This window comes from Myotis nattereri (genome assembly GCF_964212035.1).
Source record: "Myotis nattereri genome assembly, chromosome: 8".
In the NCBI taxonomy this organism is placed as follows: domain Eukaryota; kingdom Metazoa; phylum Chordata; class Mammalia; order Chiroptera; family Vespertilionidae; genus Myotis; species Myotis nattereri.
Genome location: NC_138083.1, coordinates 67,486,183 through 67,509,703, shown reverse-complemented (window position 1 = coordinate 67,509,703; position 23,521 = coordinate 67,486,183). Strand labels below are relative to the sequence as shown.

The following is a 23,521-nucleotide window of genomic DNA, read 5'->3' as shown; positions in this document are numbered from 1 at the left end:
GTTCAAGGTCATACAGCTAGTGAGTGAGCAAGCTGGGACCTGGACCCAGGCAGGTGGCCCCTCTGCCCTGTCCACTATCTCTGCTACCCTGGGCTGCCTCTTAGAAGGCAACCTCAAAGGTGTTTGTGTGCAATCACTGGTCAAGAGCAGGGGTCTCAGAAGGGAAGAGACCACGTGTTCCCAGGAGCACAGGCAGCCTAGGCAGGGTGGAAAGAACACATCAGAACTTCTATTCATGGTCTTTTTATTTCTGTTTCCTCTGTTCCCTCATGGGTGAGCAGTCGATGGGCTCTTAAACCAGGGCTCCCAGAGCCAGCAAGAGGAGTGTGCCCTGTTTCTCTCTGATACATTTCTTTTTATTACGACAGTCTGTGGGGCTTGCATCTGGAGTGTCCCCTGGGTCAGCCCACGCTGGGTGTGAGCTCTAGCCAAGCTGCATGATGCTTGTTCATCTAAAACATCTAAGAAAGAAATCCTGCTTTGCTGCCACGGCTCCTCCTATTGAGCATTTGCGCTGAGCCAGGGAAGAGAGCGCCGTTCTGAGTGCTCTGCATGCCTCACTCCCTAATCCCCAGGTGTCTCCAGGGGTACTGCCACTATCCAGACTTCCCAGAGGAGGAAACTGAGGCAAAGGAATCCCTCCACACAGAGGAGGCTGGCTCGCCCACTCACTTCCACAGTATTGCAACACACTGCCGTGTCCTTGTGCTCAGCAAAATGGATTTATGGATTAACTTATCTGGTTTGAACTAAACCAGCCTCCCAACTAAAAAGGACAAGTGGCTTACGAAGGATCAGGCCCCATAAAACCACAGATCAGATATCAAACTAATGCTGCAAGCCCAAGCACACAGCAAGAGCGCGGCCCGGAGAAGACTCCCCTCCTCCCAAAGCAAGCCCTTGTCAGCCATGTTCCGAGAGAGGCAACAACCACCTAATCAGATTGGCAACAGGTCAAGCAAAAGGATTAGAAACGATCAGGAAGAGCATCAGAAATAAGGACTGGCCATCGCTATCATTCGCCGTGAACGACACCTTAACTCGTCATGTCCCCTGAGATTGTAACTACTGATGGCATGAAGCCCAGGCAAGTAGCCTCGCTGGCAAACATTATTTTTTTCTAGCTAAAACATATTATTTCCACAAGTCACCTTGAGGATGAAACTACATTTAAAAACCGTCCTACTGCACAGAAAACCTTTCACATTCTCCAAAGAACATTCATATTCCACACTTCACTTTATCCTCCAAATGACACCAGAAGATAACTTCAGGGATATTATTACTAAAATTAGACAAGTAGGGGGAAATAAGACCAAGAGAGCAGGACAAACGAGCCTGAGGCAAGGAACTCTGCAGGTTATAATGCTGAGCTTCAAAACCAAGTCCCCGTGCCTCCGTTTCCTTATCTGTAAAATGGGAATAACAACACCTCCCTTCTAAAGTTGGAAATATATAACAGGTGCTCAGTAATTGCCTGCAATTCTTATTCAGGGTCACTTTATTTCCTACTGTAGTGATCAAAATAAGGGCCATGCTCAAACTGTAAATTTTTCTAGGACAAAGGGGGTCCCCAAAACCCTTAATTCCTATTTCCCTGGGCTCTTACCAGAAGAAGGCATCTGGAAATCACTTCTGCTCTGGCTGCCAAATTGCTTGTGCAATACCCTCTCCACAGGGGCCCATGTGAGAAATTTCTTTTCCAGCTGGTTTCCAGGAAATTATCTGTCTCCCAGAAGAACTGGTCTATGTCTTCCTTTTTTGACAATAAATGTTCAGTAACTTATATGCCCTGTTCTTTTCACTTTGGCTGCCAGGAAGCTCAAAGTCCAAAGAGACAGGCGCTTAAATATGTCAACAATATTTGCTCCCTATGTGAGCACATGTGTGTAAAGTGGCCATGTAACTCACTTCCGGCCAATAAAATGAGAGGGAAGTGCCTCTAGGGCTTCTGGGAAAGGTTTTCCTCCCCGAGAGAGGAGTCGCTCTCACTGCCTGAAGCTGCTGCCATCCTGGAACCATGAGAAGAAGGCCAACAGGATGACAAGAGACCAGATCGGAGCTCTGACATCATGAGGCTGAAACAAGAGTCCTTGTGGAACACATCCTGACCGACACACTGATGATCAGGCGATTTTCAGTTGTAGGAAACAGAAACCAAGCTATGCATTTTAGGCAGAAAGAAATGGAGGGCTTCCCCAATCAATGAGGGCCTAGAAGGGGTAGGAATTTAGGCCGGGGCTCCCAGCAAACCGAGAACAAGGCCCCTCCAGGGGCCACAGCCTTTGCCCTCCTGGGAAAAGGGGAAGTCAGGACAGCAACTGCCTGAGCTGATACTCCAGGAAAACGCCAATCTGACAGCTGGCCCTCAACAGCCGCTGCCTCCACTGTCCGCTGCAAAGCCATCCTGTCCTGCCACCACCAACAAAAAGGCCCCTGCCCTGCCTGCCGACACCGGGAAGCTGGAGCCGGGCCCTCTGCGCATGCCACCACAGAAAGTCAAACACGGCCGAGGCTGTGCTTTGCTGCAAGACAGCACAAGGTGGCCTCCATCCGGCTCCTGCCTTCCAAATGTCAAGCAGCTGGATCTGATCTTGGCCAATCACATCCCAACCCCAAGACTGAGTTCTTCTCCAGTCTCGGCCAGGCAGGAAGGCCAAGGGGAAGGAGGGTGGGGGACATGGCAAGCATAATCCAGATGAGGAAGCTGAGGCAGCGGAATCCCTCCACACAGAGGGGGCCCACAATCCCCACATCTTCACTGAACACCGATCCCTCTCCTCTCTGCAGCCAAACCCTCCGCCCCTTAGCGATACAGAGTCACATGTGAGATTTCCCCACACAGGGAAAAGAAGTAGAAATCCCAAACACAGCCAAGTGCCAGGAAACCCAAAGGCAGATGATTCAGAGGATAATTGTGTCCACAGAGTCTTTGATTTTTGCTCTTAATCTCCCCTTCCAGCTGTATTTACTCTGATATTGATTTTTTTATTTATTCAGATTTTTCCATTTCCTTCTATGGATTTGTAGGAAATCTCTAATAATCTAAGAAAGATGTCAAGGTTTAAATAAATAAATTACACAGAGAAGATCTCAAGAATCCCATCCCCTAATAATGATGATGATAGCAATATCAATATCTACCATGTATTGAGTGCTTACTATGTGCCAGGTATCGATGAGAAAACTGAAGTTCAGAGAAGTTAAGACACTGACCTAAAGTCACCCAGCAAGGAAGTATCAGAGCCAGAATCCTGTCCTGGAGTAGACCCCTGCCCTTGGTATCAAAAAATCTAAGGCCTATGGGCACCAGGCAGGTAAGGCAACTTGTGAAGAGAATGATTGGGGAGTAATGAGGAGGGAATGGAGACTAAGGAAAACTGGAAGCTCTGGTGGCTATTACTGTGGAAAATGGGGGCCCAATGTTACCGTTTTTCAAGGGAAACTTGAAGTGTACATTTTTATGTGGACTTAATTGAAAAATAATTAAACAATTTCTTTACAAATATCATGTAGGCTGAACAAAATACGCTATAGGCTGAATTTAGTGCCCAAGCCAAAGTCTGTTCCTGCAGCTGCACACTTCCTGTGCCCCTCGCCAACCCAGAGGGCCTCTCCTGCCCCAGGCCCACCTCCCAGCCTTCGATGTGGGACTGCAGCTGCTCCAGAGCCTCCAGCTTCTCCATCTGCCTCTTGGTCTCGTTGATGTTGGAGCACACCGTCTTCATGGCCTGCAGGGCGCTCTGGACCGCAGGGTGGTCTGGGTGCTTTCCGGGTGTCCTCTTGGCTAGCTCCTAGGGAAGAAGTGAGGGCAAGAATAAGAAACATCAACCCAGAGGGGATCAATCCTGGCTTCCAGGTCGCCCAGCCTGGGCCAAATACCAGCTCTGCTCTATGAAAACTTTGTGATCATATGTGGGGCTGGGAAACATCATTCATTCATTCATTCATTCATTCATTCAATAAATGTCCCTTGAGCACCTCCTCCATAGCAGGCAGTATTCTAAGATCTGGGGACACATTTGTTAATAAAACAAGAGAAAACTTCTTCACCTGGTGGATATTATGTTCTATAAAAGAGATCAGATAAAATAAAGAAAAATCAAGCATATAATTCATTGCCAGGCAATGATCAATACTATGAGGACAAATCAGAATGAGGGGGCTAGAGAGTAGTAGGAAAAAAGGTGTTCTCTCACATAGGGAGGTTAGGAAGACCCCTGTGTGGAGGCGACATGTGACTACAGACCGGAGAAGCAAGGGAGGGAGTCCTGCAAAAATCTTTGGGGAAAGTGTGCCTGGCAGAGGGAACAGCAAAGGCAAGGGATCTGAAGTGGGAGCATATGTGCGTAACAAGTAACAGTGAGGAGGTGGTGTGGCAGGAGTGGAATAAATGAGAGAGAGGAGAGAGAGAAACAGGACACAGACAGGACAGGACAGGAGAGAAAGGTGGTCGCTGATATGGCCCTTGCCCAGCTGTTTTCTCATCTGTAAAATGGGTATAGATAATGCCTTGCCTTGGGGGGGCTGCGTGAGGAAGGTGAAGGAATTAAGAAGTACAAACTGGTAATTACAAAAACAGTCACAGGGATGCAAAATGCGTCATAGTGAATATAGTCAATAGTATTATAATAACTATGCATGGTGTCAGGTGGGTAGTAGACATCAGGGGGATCACTTCATCAATTACGTAAATGTCTAACCACTATCCTGTATACCTGAAACTAATATAAAATTATATCAAATGTCAATGCTAAATGAAAATAAAACACACCTTGCCTTCACAGGGACATGGCGGGGGGTGTACAGAGGCTGGTCAGAGCAGACCTTCAGCCCATGAACTTCCCCCACCACAAGCACAGGCAAGGACATTCTCAAGGTCAGGCCAGCCTTATCCAAGGGCTCCAGCCATCTCCTAGGTGTGATGAGAGAGGAACTGAGGGGGAAGGGACTAGCCAGGCCAGAAGCTATCCGGGAAGACTTTTCCAGCGAATCACTCCTCCAACCATGCCAGCAAACATGTTTCTTTAGTCATGTGATCTAGACATGACACTCCCCAAAACTAGGCTCTTTGAACACAAAACATCTGAGCAGGGGCAGACCTTGGGGAATACCTAGATACACTGAGGGCAGAGAAGGAAGGGGGTTTGGGGTTTGCCCTGGGCCACTCTGCAAAATGACAGCGCCAGCCCCTCCAGAGCCAGGCTGATGGCCTTGCCCAACATCCGCCTGTGAGCCCGTGTGGTTTCACAAGCAGGCCTGAGGTGAGCACTTCCTAGAAAAGAGGATGTCAGAGTACAGGAACCCGGTATTTCTGAAAGGTCCCTCATGCCCCCTCGCTCCCTTCCAACCACGCTTTTACCAAAAGGGAGCCGCTGGTACTGGCTGTGGGCAGCCCCGTCAGGCCTGAGGTGTGGGCTCCGTCCACAGTGAGGCCCTGGGACAGAGGCCTCGAACTCCAGACCAGCATAAGAAGACAGATCCATGAAACCATAGGGTAAAAACAAAGCTGGATCTGTCGCTGGAGGAAGTGACAGTATCCATCACTCGCTCTGACGTGGGGGTGGTGGAGGCCCAGAAGGAGACGAGGCAGTTGGGAAGCCATGCTGTCCTCTCCACAAAGAGAAAAAGGTGGCCGTGGGAGTGGAGGGTGTCACGCACGGGGGCCGGACCAACAGAGGACACCCACTTTCTGAAGACACTTCAGCCAGCTGCAGGCCCTATCCAAGCCCAGGAGGCGGAACTGTCACCCCTACCCAACTCTTTCCTGCACTTGCAGTTGTGGGGTCCCCTCAGGCCATCTCTAGGGTGTCAGCAGGACTCAAAGGAAGAGGCCTGACAAGACCCAATACCACTTAAAGAAAAAAAGAAAAGAAGAAGCAAAAAACATCTGGAAGTCCAAGAAAACCCAGAAGTGAAAAGCTGTCCAGCACAGCAAAGAAAACCTCCAGGCCTGCAAACTCTATGGAAATTTCATGCAAATACAATTCTGATTTTAACAATTTCAGCCCCTGTTTCAAGGCTGGGAGAACTGTAGCCCCAAAGATTAAGAATTAGTGGAGGGAAAGAAATAATGCACATGGGTCTTAAAAACTCCATCCTCCCACTGAGAGAGGGAAGGGGAAACAGTGGGCGAGGGCTCAGGACTGGGAGTCCACGTTCTGGCTTTGACCAGGACATATGCGTGACCTTAGGTAAGTCATCCCCTTTCTGAGCCTACATCTCCTGGCTCTAATGCAGGACTGGATCAAAGCCCAGGACATAAACCAGGCCCCGCAGGCCAAATGCTATTGCCAGCCTCTCTCAGCAAAGCAGAAGCTCTGGCCACTCTGGGCCTGTGTTTCCACTAACAATTGGGCTGACGGGCAGCTACCCCCTTAGATGGGACAAGTGCTCTACAGCTGGCCACAGTTACCATCCCACTGAGTTCTATAGAATCTACTCACTTCTTGTACATGATGGTGGTGGCAATAGCTATAAATTCCAATACAGAAGAAGTAAAATAAAAAGGAGTTTTTAAAAAAAGAGTTAACTAAACCCAAAACACACACACACACACACACACACTAAAATTATGCAAAATAAAGCAAGAAAGGGTGAAGAAAAGAAACCAAATAAAAATAGAAAAGAAAAATGGTAGAAATAAATTCAAATGCATCAATAAATACAATAAATATAAGTGGGCTAAACTCTCCAGTTAGAAGATAGGGATTGACAGATAAGATTTTAAAATTCTAACTTTGTGTAGTTTACAAAAGAAGTACCTAAACCCTAAGGATAGAGAATGGTTGATAGTAAAAGGATAAAACAAGATATATCATTAAAATACTAATTTAAAAAACTACTATAGTTCTATGAATACTGGGCAAAATGAACTTTGAGACAATAAAAATAGCTAATACTTACTAAGCACTGAGAAGCGCTTTACAGGTATTATTTCATTTAATCTTCACAATAAGCCATGACCAAGGCTCTATCTGATAGAGGAGGAAACTCAGGGAAAGAGAACTTAAGTCTCTTCTCAAAGAAGCTACACTAATAAGTGCAGAAACTGGAATAAAAAAATAAATAAAAATCACTACACCATTAGAGTAGCTAACATTTACCAAGCATGACTATCTACCTAGTAATATGCAGTGCTCTCGTGAGTTTTCTCATGCATTGTCTTTGCAGTAAGCCTGGGAGGCAACTATCATCCACATTTTGCAGGTGATGCAATGGAGGCACAGAGAGGTTAAGCAACTTGTACTTGGTCACACAGCTAAGAGACTGAGCTAGAGCCACACAGATCGTGGCAGAAAGCAGAATGTAGGCAGAACTGCCAGGGAAGGAGATCTGGGAAGGCCACTTGGAAGATCGGATGTACAAGCTTGGCTTTGAAAGGAGGAAAGCAGGTCTCTCACCCTAAAAGAGGAGGCTTCCGTTCCTTGAGCTATTGTTGCTCACCACACAGGAAAGAACCTGAATTGCGGCTGATGCAGATTGAGATGCTGGAACAGCCTTAGGCAAGGTGTCGGTTCACAACCCAAGAGGCAGGATGGAGACTGGGCATTGTGGTTGGGGGAGGATGGGAGCTTGGGCAGGGAAGACCACAGTGCAGAGGCCTCTGACTTCCTGTGCCTTCTCAGCAAGACGGTGACAGGCCAGATCCCTGGCAGATGGAGGGCTCGTTTCATAACATCAGAGTCCAACGAGGACTCCAAAGAGACACAAGTATCCAGGATAATATAGAAAACCTTGGCAAATAATACAAAAACAACTACCCAATTGAAAATGGGCTAATGATGTGAAGAGGCAGTTCTCATAAAATGCATCCCCCACCACTGCTACCAACATAGTCCAGCCATCTCCTACCTGGATCACTGAGGTCGACTCCCCTCTGGTCTCCCACCTCCACTCTCACCACCCGTAGTCCATTCTCCACATACAGCCAGAGGGAACTAAGTCATACCTTGTCCCTCCTCTGCTCAGAACCTTCCCATGGCACCCACCTCACTCAGAGAAGACAAAGACCCTATAGAGACCCACAAGGCGGTGCATATGCTGGCTCCATCACCTCTCCAACCTCACTCCCCCACTGTCTACCTCCTATCTCTGGCCTCCTTGCTGCTCCACAGACACATTCCTACCTCAGGGCCTTTGCACTGCCTGCTCCCTCTGGCTGGAAGATTCTTTCCCAAGGTACCTTCCTCACCTCTTTCTGGTCTTTGTTCAAAAGTCCCTTCTCAATCTATCACTCTTAGCTTGATACATTTCTCTCCATAGCACCCATTCCACCTACACAAACATATACATTTCCTATTCGTTTGTTGTCTGCCTCCCCCCAGCAGAACATCAGAACACAGCGGTAGGGGTTTGGGCAGTTTTTTTCACTTTGTATCTCCAGCACCTAGTACAATGCCTGACACGTAACAGTTGCTCAATAACGAGTTGGTGAATGAATACATAGCTTCAAAACCCCTAGACACTGTACCACCCACTGTGGCTCTCTCGTGAAGGTAATCAGGAAGACTACAAGGGATCTGCTAAGTAACGTCCCCAGTGCCCAGAATGGCACCGAGCACGCAGTAGATGCCTCCTAATTACTCATTAAATGACTGCAGAAATGTCATCCTATTGTTGCTAACTGTTTCTGAACCCAGAACTTAAGACTTCCATCTGAAAGCTCCTGATTTCCAAACGCCAACTTGATTTAAAACGTGTCAAACATCTGGGGGCCAAACAGGCCACCCCGTCTGTTTGGGACAGCTGCCGCAGTGCTGTGTGCAGAGTGGCTGCTCAGGGTCTAGCCAGGGGGCCCTGCACCATCTCCTGTGTCTTCTCTGTCTTCCACGCCCTTCTGTGGGGAATGCAGCTCTCACCACGCTCAGTAGTTACCTCTGTCTCCTTGATCATAGCAGTGTGGCGGCCCTGGAGATGGATGTAGTCCATCACTAAGGAGGTATTGGTCTCAATTCTTGGTGCAGGAGGATGGTTGGATAAGGAGAGTTTCCCAGAGCATGGGATGTGTGCTAATCACAGCTCTCCCAAGGATTTTAGGTGGCACGCCAGAAAACTTTGTGTGTGTGGGGAGCGGAGTCAACAGGACTCCCTAATGGACTAGATATGGGGTGGATCAGAAATAACTCCCAGGTTTGACCTGAGCAACCAGAAAGAAGAGAGACCAGCCCGGGCAGTGTGACTCAGTTGTTGAGCATCATCCCACGTATTATCGGTTCGACTCCAGTCAGGGCACATGTCCAGGTGGCAGGCTTGATCCCCAGTAGGAGACATGCATGAGGCAGCCAATCAATGTTTCTATCTCTCTCTCCCTCTCCCTTCCTCTCTCTCTAAAAAAATCAATAAAAACATATTTTTTAAAAAAGAAGAGAAGCCATTTACAGAGATGGGGATGAGGGAGAAGGATGGGAGAGAAGACAGGTCTGGGGAAAGGAGAGAGCCAAGCATTTGGTTTGCGGCATGTTAGGTAGGAGGTGCCTGTTAGACATCCAAGCAGGGAAGCTGTGTGGGCCCGAGAAAAGCTCCGCCCGAGGTTAAGTGAAAGATCCATGCTGGAAGTCACTGGCACAGAGGTGGAGGTTAAAGCCATGGGAATGTCCACACAAAAATCTGTAGGTTAATGTTCATAATAGCACCATTCGTAACAGCCAAAAAGTATGACGCCAAATGTCCATCAACAGAGGAATGAATAAACAAAACATGGTTTGTCCACACAATGGAATATTACTCAGCCATAAAAAGGAATGAAATTGTGAGCCATGCTACAACGTGGAGGAGCCTTGAAAATATTGTGCTAAGGAAAAGAAATTGGACACAAAAGTTAGATATAATATGATTCCATTTATGTGAAATGTGCAGAATAGGCAATCTGTAGAGACAGGAAGTAGGTGGTTGCCAGGAGCTGGGGGGAGAGGAGAGAAAAGGGAAGTGACTGCTAATGGGTCCAGAGTTCCTTTTGGAAGGGATGATGAAAAATATTTCTAAAATGATTACGGTGATGGTTGCACAACTTCTGAATATACCTTAATAAAATGAGAAAAGCCAGAGTAAATAAGGCCTCCTCCAGGAGCGAGTCTAGATAGAGTCAAGGCCCAAGGACTGAGGCCTGGGGCCCACCTACGCTCAGAGGTCTAGAGGGTGAGGAGCCAGCAAAGGAGACTGAAGGGGTTAGAGAGGCAGAAGGCAGAGGGGAACAGAAGGACTAGAGCGCCAGCTGCCCCCTTTAGACAGATGTGCCCTCCAAGTTGCCCCTGCCAGCCTCACTTGCTCCCATGACACAGCAGGCAGGTCTGGGGGGGGCGGGGGGCGAGGGCGTGGGGGGGGGGGCGGGGAGTCCAAGACCAAGCCCTGTGGATCCTGAGCCACACCAGCAGCCGGTGCACAGTAAGTGCCCCAATAAGCTCTGTGCATCACCCGGAAACAGCTAAAAGGGCCGGTGACAGTCTGTCTCGCCTCGGCACCTGCCATTTGAGCACCCAGGGACATTACCCCAAACCTGAATCATTTCCCTGGAACTGTCGATGGAAAACTCAACAAAGCCTGAAAATGCCAACTGTCTATGCCGGGTCTGGGTTGAAGGCTGAAATAGAACGTCCCGGCTATTCTTAGGCAATGTTCAAGTTCAGCTTTTTGGGGCCGTTCCCAAAGAGGCTTTCATTCTTGCCTTTTCCCTCTTCCCTCTTCCTACGCAGGCTCCTCAATCCTGCTCGCCTACTTAATTCAGAGTTCAGCTCACACAAGGGGCTCAGAGGGCCACAGGGACATCTGCGCGGGGTCAGAACCAGAGGGGCCGGAGGGGAGGACTGTCCCCCAGCTCATGGGATTGTCTTTGAAACCCCACTGGAAAATGTGACAGAAAGGAGGAACTCAGGAGGGGTATGAAGAATTCCCCTCCGTCCCAGCTGTTTTCTGATGCAAACATTTCAGCTGTGGGTGCCAAAGGCCGGACACACTGAGCAATTCGGTCGGGCGGGCAGCATGGCATGGGCCCACAGGAATCTGAGGTCCCGCTGGCTGGTCCCCCAGTGCTCTCTGAGCCTCGGATAAACACAGCTGGAGACAGAGGAAACTGAGCCTGTAAACAGCCATTTGGTCAGGAGAGCAAACCCACAGCCCGGCTTCAACCATTTCCTGTGGGCAGTTACTCTTCCATCGGCTGCCGGCCGGCTCTGTCCCTCCCTGCTCTTCTGGGAATCCAGAGCCCAGAAATCCTGCCAGACCAAACTGTGGCCCCTGGGGCTGAGCAGGCCTCAGAAATGCATGGGCCTCACATTGAGAGCTGGAGTACACACACACACACAGGTCCAGCCCCAATGGCTGTGAAAACACATTATAGAAACTGCCATTCCAAGTGCATGCTGGGATCCCAGACTTTCCCAAGATCCAGAAATCAAGGGGTTAATTAGCACCTAGGGAACCTCAGCTGGTGGTTCTTCTAATGGGTCAAATGTTTAAGGTTTTGAAAACCAGGAAAGGAGGAGCAGGCCAGTCACTGAACAGTGACACACAAGGTCACTGACCTTCCCAGACTCCCCACTTAGGGAACTGAGATCAGCACCCCCAACACCCAGCACTTTGGCAGCCTTAGCACCTCAAAGTGCTTCTCAACAGGCTGTGGAGCTGATAGGGGAATTCTAGAATCTACAAATCATGGTTCTGCTTCCTTACCCAACGTGTGGCCTTGAACGGGCCCCTTCCTTTCTCTGTGCCTCAGTTGCCTCATCTCTAAAATGGGGCTAATCAAAGTGGCTACCTCATCGAGTTGCTCTAAGAAATAAGTAAATAAGGGTCTGATCATCATAACAACCTTATCAGTACTATTAATACAAACTATGTATTACAGATGAGAAACTGAGGCATGGAGAAATCACACAGCTAGTAAAAGGCAGAGCCGGGGTTCAAACCCAGGCAGCCTGGGGCTGCCAAGTGTGCCTCTAATCCAGGGGTCAGCAAACTTTTTCTGTGAAGGTCCAGATAGTAAATATTTTAGGCTTTGCTGGCCACATCCGGCCTCTGTCACACAGTCTTCTTTGTTTTAGGGTTTTGTTTTATTTTTACAACCCTTTAAAAAATGCAAACACCACTTTTAGCTCATGGGTTGTACACAAACAGGCCATGGGCTAGATGTGACCCATGAGCCACAGTTTTGTTAGCCCCTGCCTTAAGCCAATACAGAATACTCTCTTTAAATGCTGGCAATTAACTCACATGTGGAAGACACACCACACAGACCAGATAAACAACATGGGCAAAAGTCCAATTCAGTCCACAGGCTACCAATGTACAAGGTCCACGTGGAGCTTCTCCTGCCCGAGCCGAAGAGCTGAGCTACGTATGACGTTGCCAACATTCACCTGGGAATCCAAGCAGCTACAAGAACCACGGCGGAAGGTCCTTTTGAGATCCCTGGAAGGGATAGACAGCAGCAGGCCAGAGGAGGTGAGGGGACAGCTGTGCCCCACCTCCCACAGCTGCACACAGTACAGGCTTGTGTTCACAGGCAGAAATGATGGCCCCAGGGTCTGGTCAGCCTCAGAGGCTCAAGTGTCACCCACCTTATCCAGCAGAAAGTCAAGTTCAAGAATTCCCTAGTACTTTCCCCTCCCCTCTCTCTTCCAGTTCATGGAGCAAGGATGCATGCACATGGCCCCGGGCGTGTGAATGAGGCATCACCAGCCAAATTAATCCACCAGCAAAGACTCCAGGAACAGCTGTCAGACTCGAGGCCTTGAGGATGGCGCCAAGGGAAGCTCGGGTCAACAGCCGCCATTTCCAAGGGCTGAAAACCCTGGGCTGAGAGCAGCAGATGGTGACAGAGCTACCCACCCAGCTGGAGATCTACCCAGAAGCCGGCTCGAATGCTGAGAATTAAGACTTCTTGGGTCCCCACACAAGCAGCAAATCTGCTTGACCAAGACTAAGTCAAAGGTGGCTGGGCAGCACAGGAAACAGCAGTATGTGGATGCTGTGGTTTCCTCACACAGTATTTGCCCACCCTCTTCCACAAATAGCCCAGATTTTGGTGAGGAGGGTCCAGTCTGTCCCCCTCGCTGGGCTTTTAGCCTGTGGGACAGTGATTGGTGAGAGGTTGGAGCACATGACAAAAATCTAAGCCAATTAGAGATCCCTAGCTCAGGGTGATTGGTTCAGGTATGAAGCATCTGACCCCAATCTCAGCCAATCAGAACGCACTGTCTTGCTCACTGTCATTGGACCATGTCTTAGCCAATCAATGCCTAACCCTGCCCAGCTCATAGCAATTAGGGTAAAGCCCAAGTCCAAGCAAATAGGTGGCGGAGAAACGTTTTATAGCACAAGCAAAGGCTTCATGTCATTGATTCAAGTAAAAGCATGCGACTCAGGCCCAAATCATTTGGAATATCACATTCTCCTGGCCACAGATGGCCAAAGCCTGAATCACCCTCAGGACTTTTGTCAGAGCTACTAGAAGAGAGGGTGTAAGGCCAGAGTAACCATAGCCCTCTGTGACCACACTGAACATGAAGCTCAACAGTCAAAAGCAGAACTGAACAAGGGAGAAAGAGGCAGGGTCCTGGTGGGATCCAGCCTGCCCCAGGCTTCTCAGCTACTTGCACTAACAAGTTTGATTTTATGATTAAGCCAATCAGAGCCAATCCGTCACATTGAGCATGGTGAAAGGAGTGGGGTGCCGCTCTCACCTTGAGGAGGAGGGGGTACTTGCAGATCCTCTGAATCGGAGACAGCAGGTAGCCCTCCAGAGGGATGTCCGTGGTCTTCCGGCCGCCCAGAAGCATGCAGCTCTGCAAAGGGACAGACACCGCCATTAAAACTCGCCAAGGACAACGAAAGGATTGGGCCACCCTCAAACAGCCATGGGGTAGCACTCTCAAAACGCAGCTACACACTTTGGAAGCAATGTAGCAACACCTAGGAGAGATGGAAATGTGCAGAGAGGGTGAGGCAAAAGTAGGCTTACAGTTGTTTGTGTAGAAAGTAATACAATAATTAATAAATAATAATACAAGAATAAACTCTGTGCTTCGCATACTCACAACTGTAAACCTAGTCCTCTCACCCCCACCCCCCATTTTCACACACACACACACACACACACACCCCATATTCTATAACCCAGCACAAGGCCTCCATCAGACGTGAACCAAATCCTGCCCAGTCCCTATTTTGATAATAAAAGTTTTATTGGAACACATCCATCTATTTACATATTGTCCAAGGCTGCTTTCAAGCAGTCATGGCAAAACGGAGTAGTTGTAACGGAGACCACAGAGTCACAAAACCTAAAATATTTACTATCTGGCCTTTCACAGACAAGCTTGCCAATCCCTGGCCTAAGGAAGCTTTCACACCTACACAGCAGGAGACAGGAACACGGACTTCAAAACGGCCTTGTTTGGAGCAGCAAAACATGAGAAGCAACCTAGTAAGAATAGAAAAATGTGTCTGCAGGACACTTATGCGGTAGTTCACTGCACCACGGTGACAATGGGGGAACTAAAGCGACACAGAGCTATGTGGATGAACCTCAAAAACATACTTTTGAGCAAAACACACACACACACACAAAATAAAGAATATGCATGGTATGAACCAATTTAAAACTTTTAAAGGTACACAAACCCAAACTAGGCATTGTTTATAGAGAACAGGTCTGCAGTAACATATAAAGACATGTACAGGAAAGAAATAATGTTCCCAGACCTAGAAGGAGTTACGTCTGTGGAGGGAGGGTTCCAATGGGATTTGGAAAATGAACCTGCGACCTTCAAGTGTCACTGAAAAGGTTTTATATCTTTACCTGGCAGGTGGGGACCCGAGTGCTGCCGCAGGAATACGTGTGCTTTGGGTGCAGAGTAAAGACTGCAACTCACCCCTCAGCTCCTGGCCACCTCCCTGGCCACCTGCAGCCACCCACATCAGTACTTCCTTCGTGCCAGCCCCCTTTCCTGTGTTCATTCTATCCCCCTGCGTAACATGCGTTTACTCCTCCCAATAATAATAAACATATTATTACCATCATCCATCGCCAACCGACAGATAGCTTATGATGTGCCAGAAGGTCCTTGACGGCTCTCATCCTGACCACCAGCTTCCCTATGAGCTAACCACTATTATTATTCCCATGTCACAGCTCAGGCACCTGGGGTTGGGAAGGGTAAGTGTTTCTCCTCAAAGTGAGCCTGAGGTGGGATCTCCACGCAGGCGGGCTGAAGAGCCTGGGCTTGGAACCATGATGCCAGCTACCCTTACCCCAAGCCCAGCATTCTTCAAGGCCAGCCCAGCCTGCCCCCCCCCCCCCACACACACACACACACCTCCAGGAAGCCTTCCCCATCTTCTCTCAATTCCCAAGACTCTTTCCTCCTGGCACCTGCACAGTAGGCCGTTTGTTCCGTGTGGCTAAAAACCACACGCAGGCATTTATCGTCCTTTCCTCTGGAGAGGTTCCTCTTGGAGCCAAGGGGTTCCAACCTGAGCATCTGTGTTTTGGCTGCCAGGAATCATGAGGCTCATGTCTGCGGTCCCGCCATCATGCCCCTCACTGTCCTGGGCTGTGAGGGCTGACAATGTGCCCAGTATATGCATGAATGAATAAATGGACGGATGAACCAATGAATGTGCGAACTGCCCGCACATGCAGCAGGGAACGGGTCTCAGCCTCCCCCCCTCAACACCGCGCCAGCAAATTGGCAATAAAACGGACTCTTGGGAAAGGGAGTCCCATCCTATCACTCATTCATTCTGCAAATTCACATCGTGTGCTCACTGTGTTTGGGCACCGTGCCAAGCACTGGGGGAACTTCCCAACAAGATAAGTGAAAATGTGATTGGAGAACCTTTCCCATGTGCTCACCACACACGAGGCACTGTGCCTCCTGCTTCGCCCGTCGGTCAAGTTCATCCTCACGACCCGAGGATAAGCGTGGACCGTTCATGCTTAGCCACAGATGGGGAAACTGGCACAGAGAGCCCGAATGACTGGTCCAAGACTACTGCCTTTCAGGAATCTTAAAGGCCGCCTCCTCGGAGAAGCAGAATCCCAGGGACCCCGGGGCCGACTGTGGCGGGAGCTGCATGGCTCCCACCCCCACGTCTAACCCTGGCACAGACGGGGGATCAGGGATGTGGCAGCTGGGAGATGCCAGGCCCCACACTGCTCACACTCAGGCCTTTGTCCTCAGAGCCAGAACTGCCCACAAGCTGCCCTGGTGATGTCAGCTCTGGGCAGAGAGAGGGGAGCCTGGGGGTGGGGAAGGGCTTTCCAGAAGCCCCCAGGGCTTGGCCGGAGAAAGGCCTGTCTCTTTGTCCAGAATCAAGGAGTTTTCACAGCACTGTCACAGCCACCAGCTAGGCTTCTCCCAAACCCCCAGATTGTTGTTTCACTTGATTTTCTTTCTTTCTTTTTTAAGAATAAAAGCAAACATACACAGAGCTACCATTCACTATTCTGTGAAGATTACACTCCAGGCACTATGGGAAGAACGTTTGAAAATTATCCCTTTAAGCCCTCCTCATTCACAGGATTGATTCAGGTGGTATCAACTTCCTCCGCTTCCGCACCTCCTATGGCAGCATGCCCTGCGCGGTCCTGGGTCCTCCTTTCTACCCATGCTCGCTCCCTGGCTGACCTCTCCCAGACCCATCGCCCTAACACCATCCTATCTACTGACGTGCAGATTTATATCTCCAGACTGGCCCCTCCCTTCCCAAATCCCCACCTGGATGTCTCCAAAATGGCCTTTTTAAATTTTCCTCTCTTACCTGTTCCTAACCCAGCCTTTACCACCTCAGGAAACTTCAACTCTATCCTTCCAGTAGTTTGGGCCCAAAACCCTGAAGCCATCTTTAACTCCTCTCATTCAGTTACTCCCCAATACCAACCATCCTGCAGATCAGTCAGCCGGACCCTCCAACTCCCTGTGACTCCAACCACCCCTGACAGAACCACCATTGCCCCATCCTGCCACCAACATCTGCCTGGACTGTTGCAGCAGCCCTGTGGTGGGGTGAATAGTGTCCCCGAAAATGCCACACCACCCCAAATCTCAGAATGTGTCCTAATTTTGAAATAGGGTCATTATGGATATGCTTAGTTAAATTAAGAGGAGGTTACACTAGATTAGAGTGGGCCCGACCTCATCTGACCCACGTCCTTATACGAGGAGGAGAGGACAAGGGAACGAGGCCGCATGAAGACAGGGGTAGAGACTGGAGTTACGTGTCCACAAGCCAAGGAGCCCCTGAGGCCCCCAGAAGCTGGCAGAGGAAAGGCAGGCCCCTCCCCTGGAGCCTTCGCAGGGAGCAGAGGCCTGCCGGCACCTGATCTCAGCCTCTGGCCTCCAGACTGCGAAAGAATAAATTCTGTCGTTTAAACCACCCAGCTTGTGGTCATTGTTAATGGCAGCCCGGGACACCTGTACCAGTTCCCCTGTGCCCTTTGCTTCCAGCCTCACACTGCCAGGAGGCAGACCTTTCAAAATGCAAATCAGTTCAAGTCATTCCTTTGCTCATAACCACCAAGGGCTTCCCGTCCCACTCAGACTAAAACTGAATATTCTAAACTGCCACACGTTCCAACATGGACAGATCTCGCAGGCATTATGCTGAGCAAAGGAAGCCAGACTCAAAAGCATCCTGCAGGATGCCATTCGTGAAACATTCCAGAACAGGCACGACGAACGTTTGGTGAGAGAAAGCAGCAGAGCGGTTACCTCTGGATGCAGAGAGGGGCACGGCGGAGGAAGGACACAAGGAATCTTCTACAGTGAAGGGAATGTTCTACATCTTTACCTCGAAATATCACATGGTGTCACTCATTGGTGGAATATAATGAACAACACAAACTGATGAACAAAAATAGAACCAGAGTCATAGAAGCATGAAACAGACTGTCCAACCTATGAGGGAAGGTGGGGGGTGAGAGGGTAAGAGATCAACCAAAGGACTTATATGCATGCATATGAGCATAACCAATGGACAGAGACAGTAGGGGGGTGAGGGCATGTGCTGGGGGGTGGGAGTGGCCAGGGAGAGGTCAAATGGGGGGAAAAGGAGACTCATGTAATACTTTAAACAATAAAGAATTTTAAAAATAAATAAATCTTTACCTCTAAGGTGGTTTCATGGGAGTACACATATGTAAATACTCATTATGCTGTGTGTATATTCACGGCATGTATGCTAGACTGCAATAAAAAAAGCTATGTAAAAATCTCAGATCCTCCCATTGTCTAAATGCTCCTTCATTATCTGGCCTTACTTCCTTCCACTCTTCCTCTTACGCTCTCCATTCCAGCAACCCTGACCTCCTTGCTCTTCTTCAAACACACTTCTACCTCGGGACTTTTGCACTTGCAGTTCCTCTACCTGGAAAGCTTTTCCCCCAGATACCCCTTGCCTCTCTCATACTTTCTCCAGGTCTCTGCTGAAGTGTCACCTAAGACACTGTTTTCCAAAGACCAACCTAAAATAGCAGGCACCACCCTGATCCCCCAGAACATCCTGTCGCCCTTAACTTAACTTTATTTCCTGCAGAGAAGTTAATGCCACATGACATGCAGGTCTCCCCTGCTTGAATAGCCACTCCACGTTAGTAGGGACTTTTCTTGCCTTGGTCATTGTTGCATCCCGGTACTTAGTATGATCCCTACCACACAGTAAGTGCTCAATAAAAAGCTGTTGAATGAATGAATGAATGAATGACGCCCACTTTCCCGACAAGGAACTGAGGCACCGAAAGACAAAGTTCTCACCCCATCTTTCAACTAGTGCACAGCACAGCACATCGTGAATGGAAAGCCAGATTCTGTATGTTCCCAACGCCTTAACAGCCCATGATAGACATGAGATGGCACTTCTGCAGGTGGCCAAAAGCTGGGAGATGCCAGCAAAGAGGGAGACAGATGGCATGTGTGCTGGCACCCCACACGTCCTCCCCCCCTCCCAAGCTGGCCTAGCCCAGCTGCTGCTAGGAAAGGGGCAGTTTGGACCACTAGGAAGACTGTAAGAGAGAGGGGGAGGAAGGACAGAAAAATTGAGGCCCTTCCCTTCCCACATCCCCAGAAACACCTTTCTGCTTCCCAACACACAGCTGAGCCCAAGGGGGCATCCCTGGAAGGTGGGGCTCTGAGCCAGCATGCTAAGGGGTGCTGCCTGAAACTCAAAAGGTCAGTCACAGAAACACGGTCATGTGTGTGGTCTTACAAGATATGACTTTGTTTTTGCTTTTCGCCAAGACTCTTTTATGAAGGTAAGTGCAAAACTAGAAATGTAAAGATACAGCTACCAGCAATGATGAAAAGCATCAGTCCCGAATGCTTGAGGCACTTGCGACAAAAGTGGAAATCAGTCAAGCAACCTGCCCTTCCTCAGATGCTCACTGGAAGTGGGCCAAGCAACAGGAACTTACAAGTGAAGGAAACATACATTTTTGAATCAAAATTCTGGAAATACTTTGTTGGAGACTGCATTATGGAAAAGTATTCAAGAATTTTATCATATAGCTTAGCTCTCTGGACACATGGTTAACACTCCTTATGCCAGGTCAGTTAATTGTCGTTCTTTTATTTGCTGGGTTCTGTATGTGTTGTCAGGAGATAAAACCGTTTTGGGGGCTGGGACTGAATGAGTAGGGGATTTAGAGGTGAAAGACCAAGATTCAAACCCCTAAGAAGCTCAATCGTTTCCTAAATATGTACTCTTAAAAAGTCACTTAATATTTTGAAGTCATCAAAATCACCTTTGGCAAAGGCTTGAGGTGTCACCTAACATAATCTTCCACAGCAACAGGATTTTCAACTAGGCACCTGGCTGCCCAGAATAAAGCCTACGTTTCCCAGCCTCCCTTGCAGCAAGGTGTGGGCATGTGACCAAGTATTGGCCAATGGAATGTGAGTGGAAGAGATGTGTGCCGCTACCTGTTGTACCCTTACAAGGAGAAAGGCAGTCCTTCCTTCCCACCCGTCCCGCATCCCACTACCTGAATGTGGAAGAGGGAAGAGGTCTTTTTAGACCACGTTAATGAGGGCACACCTTAGATCAGTGATGGAGAACCTATGACACGCGTGTCAGAGGTGACACGCGAACTCATTTTTTTGGCTGAATTTTCTTTGTTAAATGGCATTTAAATATATAAAACAAGTATCAAAAAATATAAGTCTTTGTTTTACTATGGTTGCAAATATCAAAACATTTCTATATGTGACACGGCACCAGAGTTAAGTTAGGGTTTTTCACAATGCTGACACGCCGAGCTCAAAAGGTTCGCCATCACTGCTCTAGGGCCTTGGCCCCTGACACTGGAACCCCCAGACTGTCTACATCACGGTAACATGGGAGAGAAATAAATGCTTACTTTGTTTAAACCACTGCTATTTGGGATGTCTGGAAATGCCACCAAGCACACATGTATCTTAACTCATACACAACGGTGGCTGGTCAGGCTCCAAGGAGATCACAAATGAGAACCCACTTTACACACCAGGGAAGCTCTCTGCAGTGGTAGGGAAGGCCAGCACGGATGTCTAGTGCTTTGCCTGATCAACATCCATTCCCAACTTACTTCCACAAGTAGAAACTGTTCTTTAAGGATCCACCACACTCTTAGGGCCTGTGATATGTGGGAGTTGACCCCGCCCTCCAGCTCCAGAAGGGACCAATCAGAGCCCCAACCAATCCCTCTATCTACAGCAAGCTTGGCAAACTTGCACCCAAGGGCTGCATGCGGCCCACAACGAATATTTTTGCGGCCCAGCCAATATAACGGTAGGTAAGAAACGTTTTAATAAAAATTTCATAACTTAATTTTTACAATATCCTGTTATACATAATGATTAATAACGAACTACAACGTTCACTAATGACTGATTACTATAATCATGCTGCATTCATTTCTCTTCCGCGCCTTACAAGCAGGCACACCGTTTTTCTCCACTAATACTAGCAGCGAATATTTTAGCAGCCGATTGCCACATCCTTAGTCTTGTACTGACTTGTTTGGTGTGCGCAACAGGAAGTATTTCGCTTTCAGGGAACAAGAAAAATAGATTTATTTGCGTTACGCTTATTAATTTGTGCAGTTATTCCGTTTCTGGTAGGTTAATATTCAAGAAAAAATATTAATTTTTATTAAAATGCTCTATTATTTTACGTTAACGATGACTCATTTATTTCAGCCCTTTGTATTCAGCATGTCTCTATCAAAATAAACCTACGTTTCTATGAAAATTGAAGCTTTTGTTTTTTTGTGGCCCACATACACTTAAACCTTGTTTATTTGGCCCGGGTTAGCCTTTGAGTTTGACATGCTTGATCTACAGCAACTGGTTCAGGGATAAGCTCTGTAGCCAAGCGAAGCCAGTGAGCATCAGACCCAGGATTTTGGCCTGACTGTTGGGAAAGAGGAATTTTCTTTACCCTGGAGCTGCGCTGCTATGAGTGGGTATACGTGTGGAGTTGCTGAAGGCCACGCTGACACCACCTGAGGAGAGCTGCCTGGGAATGGAGCCAAGGCAGAGAAAAGCAGAGTCCAGAGACACATTCCTAATGACATCATCTGAACACCCAGATGCTGCTGTGCCTAAAGCCCTCTCAGGTCTTAATCTTCCCAGGAAAATGAACCAGTAAATTCTTTATTTTTTTTAAGCCAATTTTAACTGGATTTCTTTCACTTGAAATTAAATAACCCAAATAATACAGTCATCACTACCTCTGGAACCACTCTCATTAGAATCACTGCTTTAGACTAGGAATTGGCAAACTTGGCCCTACGGCCAAATCCAGCCCTCTGCCTGTTTTTATAAATAAAGTTTTATTGGCACACAGCCATGCCCATTTCTTTACATTTTATTTTTGGCTGTTTTTTTGCTATACGGGGGCTGTATGACACACAAAGGCAAAAAATATGCATTCTCTGGCCCTTTACAGAAAGTGTTTGGCGATCGCTGCTTTAGACAGATTACTCTGGCGGAGGAAGGGATCGGGCAGCATGGAGGTGGCAGCATGAAGTTCTCTTTAGCCTACGATGCACAAGGCTGAAGCGAACAGAAGAGAGGGGCAGGGGTGACGGGTCACTTACCAAGAGGAAGGCACGCACGGTGGGGATCTTGTTCAGTTCCACAAGCAGCCGCAGGGCCTTCTCGTGGTTGCTGCAATATTCCTCGTACACGCAGAACTTGTCCTTCTGCAAGACAAGGACAGAGCCTGAGACAGGTCATGGCAGGCAGAGACCCCTGAAGTGTGCTGCCGACCAGGTCTGTGGGCCGGGAGGAGCAGACCCTGAGCCTACAGAGCCGGCGGGATGTCAGGTACACAGGCTCCCACTCGCGGCAGGTCTCTCAGCCTCCACTTTTGCGCCAGTTCTGTGCCCATAGCCTGAGTAACCTTGCAGGCAGCAGCATGGCCCAGGGGCAAGTGTACAGACTCAAGCCAGGTGGGCTGGGCTTGAACCTGGCTCTGAAGTTCCAGCTGTGAACTTGAGCAAGTTACCTGACCTCTCCATGCCTTGGTTTCCTCACCTGTAAGGTGGAATGAATAATAGTCCCTAACTCATGGGGTTGTCATGAAGGTTAAAGGAATTAAAAATGTGAGGGTTCACCATGGAGTAAGGGCTCAATAAATGTGCAATTTTACGATTAAAACAAATGTCAGACTGTGTCACACCAATGGTGGTCTATTACACTAGGAATGAAATACAACACTTTATTAAGACCTTCAAGGATCAGATAAGTGACCCTGCCTTCCTATGACCTCACTTCGCTGGCCCTCAAGCTACTCCTTAAACCTGCCATGCCTTTCTACGTCTGGGCCTTTGCACTTGCCATTCGCTCCACCAGAAATACTCTACCTGGAGGCCTGGCTACTTCCCACCATTCCGGACTCCCACCTCCTCAAATGACACCTGGGCTACCCTAGCTAAAGAAGCCACTCAGGCATTTTCTATCGCCGACACACCTGTCATTTCCTTTATAGGGCTCTCACAATCTGGATTATCCAGATTATTTGTTTGTCTGTTGTCTTCCCACTTGGCAGTCAGTTTCCTGAAGGCAGTGAATATCTCTGTCTTGTTCAATGAAGTATCCTCAGATCCTGGCACACAGTAGGCCCTCAATGAATACTTGGCACAGAGTAGACCCTTAATGAATACTTGGCACACAGTAGGCCCTCAATGAATACTTGCTAACTGAATAAACTCTGCACACCTACTATGTGCTACGCCCTGTATATATGAACTAGAAGAGTTAAGACTGGCTCCAGAATTTGAGGGAACAAGATCTCTGGCCACTGCCACACAGCAATGGCATTCCTGAGACAGGGGGATAGTTCTATTGACCTCCAGATGCCCCTAAATCCAAAGTTGGAGTCTTTCCAGCCTAGAGGTCACCCGTGGGTCATCAGATCTGTAACCATCAGTCAAGGCTTCCGGAAGTTGAAAGGACTGGAGCCTTCTTAGCAGGAAGCTCTCCACCAAGCATTCTAGGTTCCAAAAATCTCACAGAACACTGCCTCCCAACTGGCCAAACCC

The 23,521-nt window shown here is 48.5% G+C and overlaps 1 protein-coding gene across 1 annotated transcript in view; it reads right to left on the bottom strand.

Moving 5' to 3' along the window:
- The window catches only part of PREX1 (phosphatidylinositol-3,4,5-trisphosphate dependent Rac exchange factor 1), a gene marked incomplete at its 5' end in the record, with an annotated part of 175,399 nt that overhangs the window by 64,292 nt on the left and 87,586 nt on the right, over positions 1 to 23,521 (bottom strand). The window contains 3 exons of the mRNA XM_081096665.1: positions 3,633 to 3,794; positions 13,680 to 13,781; positions 22,076 to 22,180. Coding sequence (XP_080952791.1) covers positions 3,633 to 3,794; positions 13,680 to 13,781; positions 22,076 to 22,180 — 369 coding nt within the window. The remainder of the gene's footprint in view (positions 1 to 3,632; positions 3,795 to 13,679; positions 13,782 to 22,075; positions 22,181 to 23,521) is intronic.